The sequence below is a fragment of the Seriola dumerili genome, unplaced genomic scaffold (genome assembly GCF_002260705.1).
Source record: "Seriola dumerili isolate Sdu_G_001 unplaced genomic scaffold, Sdu_1.0 BDQW01001850.1, whole genome shotgun sequence".
NCBI lineage: Eukaryota > Metazoa > Chordata > Actinopteri > Carangiformes > Carangidae > Seriola > Seriola dumerili.
In genome coordinates this window covers 263,268-279,586 of record NW_019176105.1, presented here as the reverse complement: position 1 = coordinate 279,586, position 16,319 = coordinate 263,268, and the positions used below count along the sequence as shown (strand labels likewise).

Genomic DNA, 16,319 nt, shown 5'->3' with positions numbered 1-16,319 from the left:
TTAACATTGAGCAAGTCACAACCTTTCTCCAGTTTAACACATTTCAGCCAAATATCCTACAGCCTTGTGACGGCTGAAGACCTTTGGGTAATACAGTGTGTTATATTGGAAAAGACTTGTGTAATTTTGATGGATATGCATGGAAAGATGTTGCAAGTAACTTTTTTAGATGATGTATTTGAGTGATGTGTAGTTCTAAACAAACGCCCAATGAATTCAATTATTGCGGACTTGTTAACTCAGAGTGGACCTGGGGCTTTCAAGGTCCCTGGGGACATTTGCCCTCTGTGTCCAGGCAGTAATCCAGCTTTTAACTTGAAGTGATTGAATTTTATAAATGTTATCTTCAGGTCTATGAGCCAATAGATGGCAGCACAAGCAAAGCATTGGATATGCAGTGAACTGGCAAAGTGGAGATTCTTTGAAATGAATTTAGCGTTGAAAATCATTTCCAGATAATGGAAACAACAGCATAACTTTCTAATAAATTATGTGGATATAAACATACCATTATGGCGCACGGAGCTGAAGTCCTGAGCGGGATACAGTGCACTTCTTCTGCAGCACCTGGAACAACGGCACAAGCAGTTTGAATTCTGGTTTTCACTACAATTTGATGTACAGGCTTTCTTCAGCTTAATTTAAAACTAATTAACAGTCGCTCTGATAGGTTTGTGTACTTTGTGCAAATGACATTTCAAATGCAGCCTCAATTTTGACAAGTTCCCTTTGTACATAGCCTGCATCATCTAACAGCAGTACATCTGGAAAAATCACCTGTTTGTGCAGCGTTTGATGATGTAACGTCAACCATAAGGCGAGCTGTGGATTGATATGATATGATCAAAGTATGATAGGACACAAGACTGGCATCCTGACAACATGGCTGTCTGAGTTGCACCTGAACACCACATCTTATCACCTTATAAAGATTGAACAGCTGCAGATTGCAGTCTTTATGCCAAATAAACCTACAGAAATCTAACATCAACACCAAAGTCACTGAGTACTTCTCCAAAACTTTTTGCAATAAAACACATTAATCATTATTGGAACAGGGAACTAACACACACAAGATTTGCAAGAAGTGAAAAATAAGATTAAGTTCCCTTTTCCAGTGTCGGGTGAATCTACATTCAGTTTTGAAACTGATACAGGTATAAAAACATGAATCCAAAGCAGTCACAATCTCTGAGGTCTAAGCATCTGCTGCCTGTTGGAACCAAATGAATGATTTCAGCATGATCACAAATGGAAAAATGGAAGTCTTTAGGTAGCAGCAAAATCATTAATCTCCCTAATGCGAAATGATTATTGAATTTTTGCGAGTCCACTGCACCTTTCACCTCACTTCATATGTGTATTACAGCTGGTAGAGTGAATTATTAGTTTGGAAACCTGATGTTGCTTTCTGAAAAGCCCACCAGTCCCACCAATGTGCAGAACAACTCTTTGACTCGAATCTCACCCAGGTCCTGTCTCACCATCTACTACTTAATTCTCAACTGTGTAAACTACAAATAGGATTCAAGGCGTTGATTTAAAAGTAAACTAAAGAAACAGATGTTTGAAAAAAGATGATTCTGAGTCAGCACACACACAGGAGCACTCATGCCTCATCAGCTGGCATCACATATTCATAACTCTTGATCAACTGTCCTCAAACACCTGCTGCTGCAGAGCCACTCCACATACTGTTTGAAAAATGAGATTAAAATACAAAACCTACAGTGGCTCTTGCGATACTGATCCGGCTTTTGTGATGGTAACTTTGGGCTTAATTAAAGCCAGAAAACCTGTGATGTGCACCCAGCCGTGACCGTGCAGCAGCAGGCTACAATAATATCTGTTCTTAACCCTGTGTCTTAAAAACACTCCCCCCGGTCCAGCTCTGTTCGCAGAGCCTGTGGCGGAGGAAAAGACTTCATCATCCAGCCTCCACCAGGTGAAATGCTGAGGCAAGATGCACATCAACATTACAGGGACAGAGGGGATAATGAAATATATCAGGTGATAGCATCAGTACAAAGTAGGTGTGAGTCATTTACACTCCTTTCTCCGGTTGCTGTTTGCTTCTCTTGAGGCTGCAATAAGACTATGTTAGAAAATAGCTAATTTACGTCTCTACACAGTTCGTCAAATGCTAAATATTTTATTTGAAATCTTCCGTTGTCGTCTTAATCTCTCAAAAACTCAATTTACATAATAACACTGAAACACGACTTACTTTGATAAATCTTTGATGTAAATGATATTGATTCACATCAGTTGGCCCGTTTTGTTTTGAATAATGAACTTTCATTTCACCTTGATAATTGGGACTTTTCTGTTGTGCTTCACAACCTTGCTGAACTCTCATATGGAGCAGCAAAGAGTTCAATTTAGAGCTGAAATGATAAAGTGACATTAACTACTCACCAACTATTTTGATAATCAATGTATTGTCTGGTGAATGTGAATATTTGCTGGTTTTCTGAGTCACCAAATCATAATAATAAACTAAATATCTTTGGGTTTTCAACTGTTGGTAAAAAAAACAATGAAGCCATTTGAATGTGTCAGTTTGGACTTTGGGAAATTCTGATGGGCAATTAAAAAAAACAAACTTCATTTTATGGACAAAACTATTACTAAGGAAATAAACAGTATCTGAAAGCAGCAAGAGCTTGAAAATAGTTGTTCCACATAATGACATGTCTATGATTAAATTATTGATTCTTATGTTTCAGACTTATAGAGAGTATACACGACTTCACCATACACACAAGTCACCACAGTCGCTAATCTCTGAGTGACAAACAAACACAAACTTTCTGCAGGAAAACGTGGCCAAAATGCAAAAGAGGTTGCGATTCAATGAACTTCTTAAATCTCTTCAGAAAGAATTCAGACAAACCACATTTTTGTCTGTCTGTAATGTAGAGAGGAGAGGCTAATGGATCAGTGTCTGGTATGGTATATTTCCTGGTGAAATCATACTGTGAGACTGTTTCACTCAGGGACGTCATCATGCTTTTCAGCTGTTCTCTGTATGTCCGATGTTAAATAAGGCCTATGGGCCTATTTCAGTTTCCACAGGCCCCTAACTCTGATACAAAAATTGTCATTTTCATTTTTTTTTAAAGATATTTCTTTGTTTTTCTACTGGTTCTACTGGGGTTGGATCATTTGAAAAAGTGATGTTAGCGTGTACCCTGAATAAACAGCTGTTCTCCTACACAAGGATAAATACTTTAGAAGTTTAAATTAGATGTAATAATACAACTCATTTTTTGGATTTGTCACTCACAATGTGTGACATCAGACACCATGCAATTTGGGCTAATGAGATGAATCTGCAGCATTTTAATTAACACTTTTCTGTTGTAGCCCCACTTTACTACTTGAGGGTGATTATATGGTCTTTTCACACACAAACAAAACATTTTCCGTGATGCATCTTTGAAAAAAGAAAAACATAATGCCACTGAAAGAAACTCAGTGAGCAGGTAGTGGACAGCTGAGCTCTTGTTACAACGCTATCATGGCTCTTACCAAACCAGCCCGTCTCTGCTGGTGGCCGATGATGGAGGATGAGGAAGTGGGGTGGGTGGAGCGAGGCTTTGCACTCCAGCGGGTCTGCTGACACATGGCTGCCAGCCTCGCTCTCAGCTGCAGCGCCAAGGTCAGCCAGACTCCTGTGTGGAACTCCACAGTGGGCCGCTGCCTTGGAGAGAAGCACAGCTCTCACACTGAGTGGGGGTTTGACGTGCAAGAGTTAGCAGGCAATTAAATGAGAACACTTTCTTTGAACTTAGCAAATGAGGAGTGTTAAAAATGTATTCTTGAAAGCAGAAGTTAAAGAAAAAGGTCCATTTAATCGCTGTTCTGGAGCTTCATCATCATCTTCATCAGTAGATGGAGGTGCCTCATCAATTTAAAGACTTCTCACCCATGTTAATATGATCAAAAAGCTCAAGAACAGCTACTAAATGGACATTGTAATATTGTTTCCACGGTCAAGAATGAAAGCACAACGTCCAAACCAAAATGGACGAGAAGACCATAATAACTGGACAAACTCCATCTGCTGAAGATCTTGTTGATAATGGACAGCTCCAGAACAGTTACTAAAATGGACATTGTGTTTTTCCAACTTATTTTCTCATGTTTTACTATCAATATCATTTAAATATCAAAAAAGTAGAACATTTACCTTGAAGTGGAGGAGTCTTGTCTTGTGAACTTTAACCTGAACATTCAAAACTGCTGTTTATGTTGTTTCACTCGTCTTTATCAAGGTTAAACTTCATGTACAATGTGTGCCACATAAAAACATGTTTAATTTCAAATTAAACAGCTGCTAACACAGTGAAAAAAACTAGAATATCTATTGAGAATACTCAAAATAATCTAAAATCTGTGTTTTTTGGGGGAAAAACATGACAGATTTGTGCTTACTACACTTTCTACCATCACAACTTCAGACACAGACAGGTTCAATATGACTTCTATCAGAGCTGAAGGCACCTGTGTTTTGTCTTCTCTTATTCTTTCTGAATCCTAAAAACAGTCACTGCATGTCAACAATAAACCTAGAGTAGAAAAATAAAAGTTGTGTCCTCTGACTCTAATATAAGGTAGTGGAAAAGTTCTTGTTTGTATGCGATATTCCTGATTTCGGAAAGCTGCTCCTCAGACACGGTCAGTTGTGAGTCCTGACCTCCAGTAGACCACTGCAGGCATCAGGCATCATTAGATGCCTCTGTGCTAATCTGAACTCAAACAGCTCAGACAGCTCAGACAGCTCTGTCTCCGCACAGTTGAGTTCCACTCTCCGTCAAATATACCGTCGTAGAGTCTCGATATCAGCTGCTCCAGAGCAGATGGTAGAGGTTTCCCCGATCACGAACACTGCTCCCAGGTCAGCTCCAGAGGCAGATGTTGCTCATGGCCTGGCAGGTGGAGCTGCTCTCTGCAGGAGACAGGTAGATCTTGCCGCTGGGGCAGACACACACCTCGTACACGGCCTGTTCCTGGGAGGCCTGACTGGGAGACGCTGTGTAGACGCCGAGTGGGAGGCTCCCCAGCTGTATGGTGTTGGCATCTAAAAGAATCTGGGAGCAAAAACATCAGAGACATGCAGGAAGTCATTCAAATAACATCACAAGAAATGCCCCCAAGGGGATTGAGTACCAACTCAAACTGATAACTGACTGTGGTGCAATCAGTAAATATGCTGAAATACAGCAGCACTGATCTGGTGAGTTGGGATGAGCAGTGAAGGAGGAACTCCACCTCTCTATTAAATCATTTGCAGCCATGCTGGTGGTGAGCTCAGTTATTTGGTCCATCACATTTGCTCTAGACTGAAATACATCCCCAAATGTTAGCTGGACTGTCATGTGTTCAGACATTCATATTCTCCACAGGTTGAATTGTAATAACTTTTCATCATCTGGTCAAAATTATAATTTGTCCCATACTCCCCTGTTTCTTATCAAATACCAGCAAAACTTATAACACCCCCATTAGCCTCAGCTGCACTTTGTGTTTAGTGCTAATTTGCACATGTGCGCACAAGTGAATCTGTTATGATTTCTCAATGACGAGGAAGGAGACTGAGGGAGTAGTTTATCAGGCACACCTAGGTCTAGCTAAACTGATGCAGTCTAACACAACAATAAATCCTCCTTCAGTTTTTGTTGCAAGAATTTCAAAAAGGTGTTGTTTCAGCTGTATGGTCATTACGGAGGATGTAGTTAATCCACCTCACCTCTCCCTCTGTTGACTCCAGCTGTAGGTCCTTTCGGCTGCTGACCTTCAGCGGCCCCTTGGCAGCGCTCACTTCGACCCCTCTGGGAGCCTCCATGGTCAGAGTCCGTGTTGGAGACTCCAGTCTGAGGGAAAAAAAAAAAAAAAAAGATAAATCAGCAGCAAGCTCAGAGATTTAGTGCATGAATTCATCGATTTATTCTGTTTATACTTTCAGGATGTTTGCATCATTAAAACGTTGCCTTTCAGTATGATTTTATAGCGATGGACACAAGTTGCATTCAAGGTTAAATTGATTGTTATTCAGTTCATAGTTTATGAATATCTCTGTATAATTACTGGTTTAGGGCAGGTTTATGGAATTCAATCATGTTATTTGTTTCAGAACAGACCCAGGGCAACAAGGCATTTAAAATTGAGTCAAAATGTCTCACATTTGAAAAAGCAAAGCAGCTTATTGATATTTCTGTTTGACTTCTGCTGCATAAATGTATTTTGGCAGTTAGTTTTACCAATGACTTCACCACCTGTGGAATATTAAAGTTGCTGTTCATGTTTAAATAGCTCTTCTCATTATTCTAATCCGGTATGGCTCCTAAACAGCCCATAATTGTATCAGCTGATTTTGACCTTCAGCAACACTGAGGCTAATGCAATTTGCATTTTCCTCCCGTGGACTATTTGTTTACACGGGGAAAGATAAGTGTGAGAGCCAATCAATGTGGAATTTGTTTTCATAACTCATAACCATTTCAAATTGATTTTCTGCCCCCATCTTCCCCAAATCTGTTTTCAATGAATTTTAAATGGAAGACTTTAAGGAGCCGACTTGAAATCGCTTAAATCTCCATACCCTCTGAAAGTGACACACATTTCGGATTATGCGCTAGTGGAATAAGAGGAGAAAAAAAGAAAAGCAAATGAATTTCATCTGCATTTGAAAAGCCTCTTTGACTTTAAATCAGCTTTCAGTAGATACAGTTTGGAGAGGATCTGTGAAATGTGCCTTTGACCTGGGACTGTTTGTGCCCTACACCCGCGGGAATAAAGATAGATGTCTGCTCAGTTGTTATTTTTACCAATCTACTGCTCATTTTCCTTTGTTCTCCTTGAAAGCAGTTCAAAGAAAGAGCAGATAACGTACAATACGATAATGATGTGTATTTCCTTGTCGTCTTTATTTCCTGTTCAGAGTTTTAACTTTATCTGTATATTTATTGTAATTTTCGCAATGTTTGATCATTTATCGTATAGAATTTAAAACAAGTAAATTCTCAGTCCATCTCCCGTAGCAACACAAGCTGCCATTTCTTCTCCTGAAGCTTTGCCGTCCATTAGTGAACCGCAAGAATCTGTGTTGCGAGTGCTGCTCAGCTTCGTATGATTCAGTAATTATTTCTCAAGTATCCACTGATTATCTGTGGCTTGGATGGATGAGTCATTAAAAGACCCATTAAAAAACACTGCACTGAGCTGTGCAATGAGAAGTTAGTGATTTGTGACATGTGTCTGACATTTCCACTCCATTCAAAACAGTTCTATCATCTCTCACCACACACACACACACACACACACACACACACACACACACACACACACACACACACACACACACACACACACACACAGGGTAATTCTGCCAGAAGACAAACTACTCCATTTCCAAGAGTGCTTGTTTGAGACAGAGTCCAAAATAAAGCATTAAATGAATTAAATTAAAAATGTCCCTTGGGTTTTATAACCATCTCAAACTACTTCCAGTTTCATGTACAGAAAGCTTACGGTCTAGTTTGTGAGGCTCGAACAACAGTAAGAAATCACTTTTCACTTTACTGCTGACTGGTAAAACCAGTAACCATTACTATTAATGAGATACAATTTGAAATACATTGATGGCTGCACAGGAGTTATATTCCTCATGTTAAATGACACCATTTTATTCCCAATACCCAATAATAACTGTATTAAATGGAATGAATGAAGTAGTACTTTGTTTCATTGGATGAGTGAGTTTCAGAAGCTCTAGATGTGGTGGGAAGAAATCCTTGGGCTGGTTTTCAATTTAACATAAAGTGTTCAATGTTATGGATTTTTTTTTGTGGAGGGGGAGGGGCTGAGGTTTCTGCTGAGCGTTGCATTGCTGAAGAAGAGAAGACAGGTTTTGAGTCTTTAGAACTGTTCTGTTTATTAATGAAGAAAAACCAGTAAACACAGTATTGAACACACAGAAATGTAATTTCCTAATCATAGAAAATGTTATCAGACAGTATTTTGAGTTATGTTAGTAGTGTTGAGCAGAAAGATCCATTGATCCATGTAGAAAAAAAATTCAACATCATTGCTATTTTCCTTAAAACAAGCAGATTAAATAATAATTTCCATGAACTTTAAGAAATGACTCAGGAAACACGCTGAGAATCTACATGTTTATCACTTAATTTCCAGGAAAAAACTGTGGGACCCTTTAGAGTTACCCGTTAAAAATCAGCTAGACAGGTTTGATTCGAGACAAAGTCAATTAATAAGTAAAGTTTTTTTTTTTTTTGTTTTAAAATGTTACAATGTCCAGAAACCTTCAGATCAATTTCCTGAAAGAAAAAAGAACCAAGGCGCTTCAGGTACACTGAATATTTCAGGGTTTCTGGCTCCATCCATCCGGTAAACTGTAAAATGTAAAGCCCGTGAGAGATAACCTGTGTGGTATTTGCAGTCATAAAGGCCGTTTACAGCAGTCTCTCCCATTCTCTGGAAAATCTGACCAGCTTTTCTGGCTGCATTCAGAATGCCCTTTACATCCACAGAAAGGTCACCGTATCGCAGAGCTATGGAGGGAAGACCTGTGCTGGACCTAATGTGCTGATCGCCGAAGTTGATGTCACAGAGGATGAGTTTGTTTTAAATACAGCATATCTACTTTGTTTGTGGAGGGGATTTCAAAGGTGAAAGTTAAGTTTATTTTTATAGGTCAGCGTTAGTTTCACTTTTCACTCTATAGCTCTATGGCCTCTAAGAAATAAGACACAATGTGGACGAAACTTTCCAAAACTACCAGACGCTGCTGCAATACAAGAAGGTACTGGATGCAAATGAAAACAGATCTAAATAACCCTCACTTAATTCCACCACAATCACCCAATTTATTATCTTAACTTATCTTATCCTTTGTCAGAGCAGGAGACAAATGTACACAAAACATAGTCTCTCACAAAGGGAGCAGTGAAGCCATCGACAACATGTCTCACATTTTATTGACTTCATATTCCCTACAACTCTAGTACACAGACTCACTTTTGCAAGTCTCACACATACAGTAAGTTAAACTGCAGACATATTCACACACATCATCAAGGAGTTAGAAGTGCAAATCAAATACCAGATGGTGAGACAAGCCACCAAATGCTATCAGAGCAGTAGTGTCCCTCCCTCTACAAGAATCTCTTGAAGACTCATCTCTTCCACGAGCACCTCCTCTCCTATCACCTCTAACAGCGTAACAAGCACTTACTATGCACTTCTTCACCTGATCTCCTTACACTTAACCTTATTGAATAGATTTAGTGCTTAGTACTTAGACCAAGGTCTCCTACTGCACTGAAGCTTTAGTGTCGTAAACAGTAAATTCAAAACTAGTAAATCCAAATGTAAAATTGTGTCTCTCAGCTGATCATAATTGAAAATACAAGCCTGTGATGCACTTCATGGTATTTGATTGTCTATGTGAACAACACACTATTACATATTTACTGCACAATCTGTCACAACACAGGCAGGTACACTGGCAGTACTGGTATATGGTTTTGTTGCCAGGCAAACCTGCCCTGTTAAAGTTTGGCAACCAATCAAAAAATGACAAATGACAGCCTGACGACCATGACAGTGACCAATGCAGAGGAAGACAGGATAAGTACAAAAATATGATATGAACTTCAACTTAAAATCCATTGTCCGTGAGGGGAAATTCACCTTGCAACCAGGTGAAACATAGCAAACATAACACAAGACACTCACGTAAACATAGGATACATAAAACCTAATATAATGCATAAATCATAAACAAAAATATGTAAAAACTAAAATTCTTTGATCCATCATGCAAGTAAGAGCAAACCTGGAGTACATCCAAACATCATCTAACCCAATCATCAATGGTCCACATTTCCATCATCCTCACCAATTTTACACAAGAGGCGCATCATCAGCTGACTCATCAGGAGCATTTAACAGTTTGATAGCATGAGAGATAAAATCGTTTCTCGCTTGATAATCTCTAAATCTCCTTCCAGACAAGAGAAGCTCAGACTAGACAGAAAATGTGATATAGATCAAGAACTTTAACACCAATAATCTTTCTGGTCACTTTTCCGAAGAGAGTTTCAACAGAGCCTGAACCTCGCAAAGCAATGATAGATGTTTATTTATAAACTTGCAGTTGGAGGAGTGAGTATGACCTCCCTCTCAAACAAACCAATCATCATTATATATCTGTATCTTTTATTGTCTGCTGTCCAAACATTTCCCTAATGACCAAATATGTAACAACAAAGAAATGCCATATGTCTCTACTGCAGTAAAGACTAGAAAAAAATACATGACTGAGGCACTACATCTCAATCCCACCAATCTGGTGGTAGGAAAGTCGGACCAGAGCTAAGTGGGAGCAAGAAGAGTTGTTCTCCTCTGCCTTTATCTTCTTAATGAACCTGTCACTCTTGTGTGGACACAGCTACTGCTGAGACCGTCCTGAAAGCTGCTCGGATCAACTAGAGAGCAGTACGCGGCTGGCCGCTCTGCAAATAGACTTTAAACCTGAAGGAGGAGGAGAGCTCAAGCAGCAGAAAGTTGCACAGAAAATAAAATGAAAAGCTGTTTCCCTGCTCTCTGATGCTGTGCCTGGAAATGTACCATGTGACATCTGCCCTGTAAGAAACCAGAAAGCCTTCAAATCCTGTCTGGTCTGGGTCTGCCTTTAACATCAGACTTGTCTTACGACAGATTCCCAGGTGCCTTTAGAGCAGCAGTTTTATTTACAGTCTGCAAAAAATTGAAAAAGTCGGTTCTTGACACTGTTGAGACATGGAGACTTTTTGTTGTATTGATCAGACGCCCATCTACTATCTTTCCTGAGCAGATGTCAAGAGAATAGACATTTCCCTCTGAACGTGAACAAACTACATGACAGAAGTATCACAGTAAAATGATGTAAAGATTCCGTATTGCAAACCAGCTTCACCGAGAGGAATATCATCCTACGGCTTCTGATGGGTTTGAGACACCAGGAATAAAAATGTGCATCAGTAATCGGAGCAGCTTCCAAAATAAGATACAAAATGATCCGATTATGTGATTAACACAAATATTTTCATATATAGGCCCGCATTTTCTGTAAATAACTAGCTCCACTTCTGTCCTCAAACTCAGCACCAGTCACTTTGAGAGTGAAACTGAACTGCAGAGGTGACGGTGAGGTGAAGGAGCTGATCAGAGCCTGACAACAGCTATGACTAAAGGTAATGAAGCTGGGAGCTGAGAGCAGGACATGACAAACTGACACATCTCTCCTGCAGGACCATATCCACTTTATAACAGCTCTCCCCTTGTTTTAGAGAACTCAATATCAAGGTCTCTATTCCTGACAGGTCCTCAGCATAGGTGCAGGTGCATTTATTCACAAGTCATCATGGACAAACCTGTTTCCTAGTTTTTTTGGGTATACAGATGACAAAGATGACGGACTGAGGGAGTAAAAAAAAATACAGTGAAATAGGAAACTGTCAGTCACAGAGGACCAAAAGTAATGGACTGTAAATCAATCATGCAATTGCACTGTTGACCTTCCACTTACTTCACCAAAGCCTAAATGTTGAGTCGATTAATTGATTAGTTGATTGACAGAAAATTAATTACAAACAATTTTGATGATTGATTAATATTTTTCAAACAAAAGTGCCAACCATTGCCATGAAGAAGATCTGCTGCTTTTATTGTGAAAAAAGAAATCATTGTATATTAAATACTTGTAGGTTTTAAACTGCTGGTTAGACACCTGAAGGTAATAATTATAATTAGTTGCAGCCCCAGACTCCACAACCTTTTGTTTTTACTGCTATAAGAGCAATAACTGTATTTCATACTGCCACACAACTTGACTTCATTCTCTTTTTGGTCAAGGGCAAACTTTCTATTTAATTTTTAATTGCAACTTTCCCCACTTTGTGAGCATTTTTGTCTCAATCCACTTGAAAAGCTATTTTATTTTGGTGTATAAAAATTGTTTATATATACCTTATACCTTTTATTTTGTTGTTCATGCATTGTACTATGTATCCCTTCCTGTGCTGCGGCGACACCTGCGTAAATTCCCTCATGTTGGATGAGTAAAGGCCCCCCCCCTTTTCCTAAGTTTTATTTTTGGCCATTTTTCCTTTATTGATAGTGACAGTAGAGAGAATGACAGGAAAGGTGAGGGGCAGGCGAGAGAGAGGAAGAGATGACATACAGCAAAGGGCCCAGGCTTGGACTCAGTCTTGACACATGGTACGCCTGTTTAACCAGGTGAGCTACCAGTTAAGTTCATCTGCTCTCATGTCCTTTTCACCAATTGTGGACAAAAGTTCAGAAAAAAGTTAACATCATAGTGAGAGTGTTTGCACAATCATTCACATAATAATAGCTAAATATTGGTTCTGTATACTTATAGTACACCATGTTTACATCTACTAGAAGAAAACAAAGATAAATGTATAATCTCCGAAAGATTTTTGCAGAAATCTAAATATAAGAAAATGATTATTGTATTATTATTATTATTATTATTATTATTATATTATTCTGGAATAAATCTGAAACAAATGAAACAAATCTAATTTTTCAAACCCAAATAAATAGCAAACCCATCCACCCAACAACACAAACACTGATAAAGTCCAGTAGACTTAATGATGAAATTCACAACTTTTGTAAATCATGCAAAATGTAATTAAACGCCAGTGGATTTATTATACTCAGTATATTCAATTATTCAGAAGCAGCACAACGATAACAAATGAAGACAAACTTGAGTGCGAATGTACACAGATAAAGCCCTCAGAGAGGAGAACAGGTGCTTCAAAAAGCAGGAGGATCTCAGGTGGGTTTCTTTGATTTTGTCTCTGCTCTGTTTTTCTCCCAGATTACCATTGGCTCGCAGAAAAATAAAACACATCACAAGGAGAGTGATCTTGCTTTACAGAGCAAAAGAAGAGCAACATGGAAGCGAGCCAAGCTGTATCTTTATCATCCAGAGAGGTTTACTGACAGGTGGTGAGTGGTTTGCAAAGAGGGTTTAACTTGTCACACTTTCAGGGAGGTGGAGAGAGGGGAGAAATTCATTACTATGGATGAAAAGTCCCAGAGGCAATCCAAAAGAGATTCATATGCCACTTTTCACACAAATGTTGCACTTTTAGAAAAACCTACATTTTTTTTGCTTTACTGTGTTGGCAGTGATATAGTAAAGTGGAGAAGAAAAAAATAATGCCACAGTACGTTTGTGATAAAATGGGCGTGTGAGTGTCTAAGAATTTTTATTTCTCTGAGTCAATCATTTCCGATACTGTCCTTAATTATACAGGATGATGTCATCATATCTGATGATAAATTAGATTTACATACGTGTAATAAATCAACAGGCGATTCTGGCTCATAATTCACTGTGTGGCTGTTTAAAGAAAACGTGCCTGCTTTGGTACCATTAGAGGAACCAGTGCTTCTCTTTTGGTCCATTATGGTGAGTGGGTGTCAAGTTAAATAGCAGTAAAGACTAATCCTTCTGCTGGAGGAGTTGTGTATTGTGTTCTCTAGCAATGTCACCATTAGCGTGGTGGCATAGTCTAAAGTCCAGGTCAGTGCCGAAAAGAAAAAAAAAAAAAAAAAAAAAAAAAAAAAAAAAAAAAACCAAACCTTGTATGAAGGCGGAAGTGTTTGTAGCTGTTCTGACCGGTCATACTGAGCGGTGGAGTGAAAAGCCTGCCACAGCCCCCTCAAATGAAGGTAACCTGTCTCAAAACACTAGTTTGAAATTAGTTTTCACAAAACCTTTGGGAGAAAAATGAACATCAACGGTACTACTCTTGTTCTACTGGATATATGTGTAGTATTTAAGCCCTAGCCTGCTTTACTTTCTTTGCAAGCTAATAATTATATATCAACATACTTCCAATGATTTATTGCCCTCCAACGAAAAACCTATTTTATAAAAATCAGACACATTTAAAGAACTAAAAGTAAAACTATGCTAACTATACGGCGGCTGATGTGAATGAGCTACTAAATTTCTCTGTGTGATCTTTTTATATACATTATTATACATTATATATATATATATATATATATATATATAATAGCTGAAACCACAGCACAGACCCTGTCTTTAACTCTTGTATGGTGATTTTTGTCAGATGACGTCGTGGTTATAAAATCAGGATTTTAGCAGCAGCATGGAAATGGCTTGGCAGTTTACATGTAGTCTTAATGGGCCACTGTTCAGTCACTGTTTCATACTTGCTCCTTTGTCTTGACAACAGGAACAAAATAACATGTAAATGAGAACAGCTTTATTGGGAATTCAGCTGTATTAAAACACGGTATATGTGAGCACAGAGAGTAGGAGAGAAGCAAACACTTAAAGGACTGAAGCCGGCTGACACTGGGCAGAATGCAAATAGCCTACAACACAGTCAAGCCATATACTAGGTTTTGACCAAGTCTTGTTTTTAAGAAATCTAGGTTACATATAATGGTTGTTTTAACAGCTTTGGCATTACTATTTTTCAAAATACTACCAATCTCCCAAGATGACACTGCAATGATGATGTCTTTGCCCACAGCCCAATTAGTCTACACAGTTTAGTAACCTAATAAACAGGAATACTCTTAGGCTTTAATTCTTGTCATTATTAATCTATATTTTCTTGTAGACAATGACAATTTCAGTCATTCATTTGTGAAGGAAGGTAGTCATTTTGAGAACTGCCTGCAGAAATGATAGATTTATGACGATGGATTATGTTTTTCAATTGAACCACACAAACAGAATCCAACTTTGATAATGTTGAAATCTTTGATCAGATGCATTTAAACAGGAGAAAATCTGAAACCGGAAAGGCAAGTTGCTGTTTTTGTGTCTCAAATGTCTCCTGTTCGATTGCCTCTCGTTAAGATTTTGAACACATTGCAGATGGTCACCCCTGAGCTGAGCCTGTGTGTGTGTGTATGTCTGTGTGTGCGCTTTAAAGTGAACCTCATCAGTATTCCTCTCACTCTGGAAGAATTAGCTGCCAGAACACTGCTTTTTCTGCCAACTTTGATCCCAGCCCTCCCTTCAGGACCAGTAAGGTGGACAACAAACCGCACTCGTTACAGCTCGTTAATGGACCGACACCGGGCCCAGAGCCTCAGGCGGAGTTCAGTGGGGATCTCATGCATGGGAGTGTATGAGTCTAATGCATCTCAACCTTGCCCACTTTCTCCATGCTCTTTCGATGCTATAATCAATTTCTGACTGCTATAGACAATAACTAACAAATTACCTCACCCCTCAGCTGTGAAATTAATATAATGGTCAAATCTAGCTTTAAATGTGTGTGATAACAAGCCAACCGGTAGATGCTTGAGTTTACAAGAGGGTGCTTGAGAATAATGATACTGGTGAATAATGGTTCCTGCCACGTTTTTTTTTTTTTTTTTTTTTTTTAACATTTCAGTGGAGATTCGACTTTGAAATGTCATGGAACATTTATCATCATTATTTAAAGATCTTCATTTTAATTGAACAGGATATGAACATGTGACATTAAGCTTTAATGAATTTCTGTAAAGTCAATTAATATGAGCTTACTTCAGGTCTTCAGAAGCCCTCGCCTGGATCAGGGGAGTTTCTACTGAATGCCCAAACACAGCGCCTTCAGAGCCTGTCGATAAAATGTGCTTTTATAATTCACAGAAATTACAGCTGGCTAACAAACCATGAAGATGTCCATAGCAAATAGTATCAAAACAGGCTTTCGTGTGATTTAACACCTAACCTGTTTGAATTGGTTTGTTTAAGCTGGTTTAAAAGCTGTCAATCAAACCCTAGTACAGACCGGGACACTCTTTTATTCAGACGGTCTCGGTTCCAAGTGATCTTCTGATCCTCAGTGGCCACTTTATAAGGTACACTTGAACTGTCTAATGTGATCCAGTACAACTGTTCTGCCATAAGGTCTACTTTTATTATGCCTGTGATGTTAATTAAACTAGTCTTTGCATTGAGGTCATAGTAGTGTTAGTTATATTCCTCTGCCCTCCTCATGTAAAAGAATAGGAAGGGCCGTGTAATGTAGTCCAAGCAACACCATCTTTAACTATGAATGCTATAACTTAAATATAAATGCCTCAATAATGAACATTAGCCACCGTGCCCATAATACCACAGTATAAGACACCTCGTTGTGAACATTGGTATCATGATGGGGTTGTTACTGTGCAACAAGCTCAGCCCACCTTTGTTTTAACTTCTTTCTACTCTGTGATAAATCAGAGAAACT

General features: G+C 38.8%; 1 protein-coding gene across 3 annotated transcripts in view; it reads right to left on the bottom strand.

The window, feature by feature from the left end:
• Positions 1–4,309: 4,309 nt before the first annotated feature.
• The window catches only part of LOC111239081 (zeta-sarcoglycan-like), a 31,537-nt gene continuing 19,527 nt past the window's right edge, over positions 4,310–16,319 (bottom strand). For all 3 annotated transcript variants that reach the window (XM_022768849.1, XM_022768851.1, XM_022768850.1), the window contains 3 exons: positions 15,629–15,701; positions 5,756–5,879; positions 4,310–5,096 (listed from right to left, as the gene is read on the bottom strand). In XM_022768849.1, the coding sequence (XP_022624570.1) occupies positions 4,905–5,096; positions 5,756–5,879; positions 15,629–15,701 (389 nt within the window). In that variant the 3' untranslated portion in view covers positions 4,310–4,904. The remainder of the gene's footprint in view (positions 5,097–5,755; positions 5,880–15,628; positions 15,702–16,319) is intronic.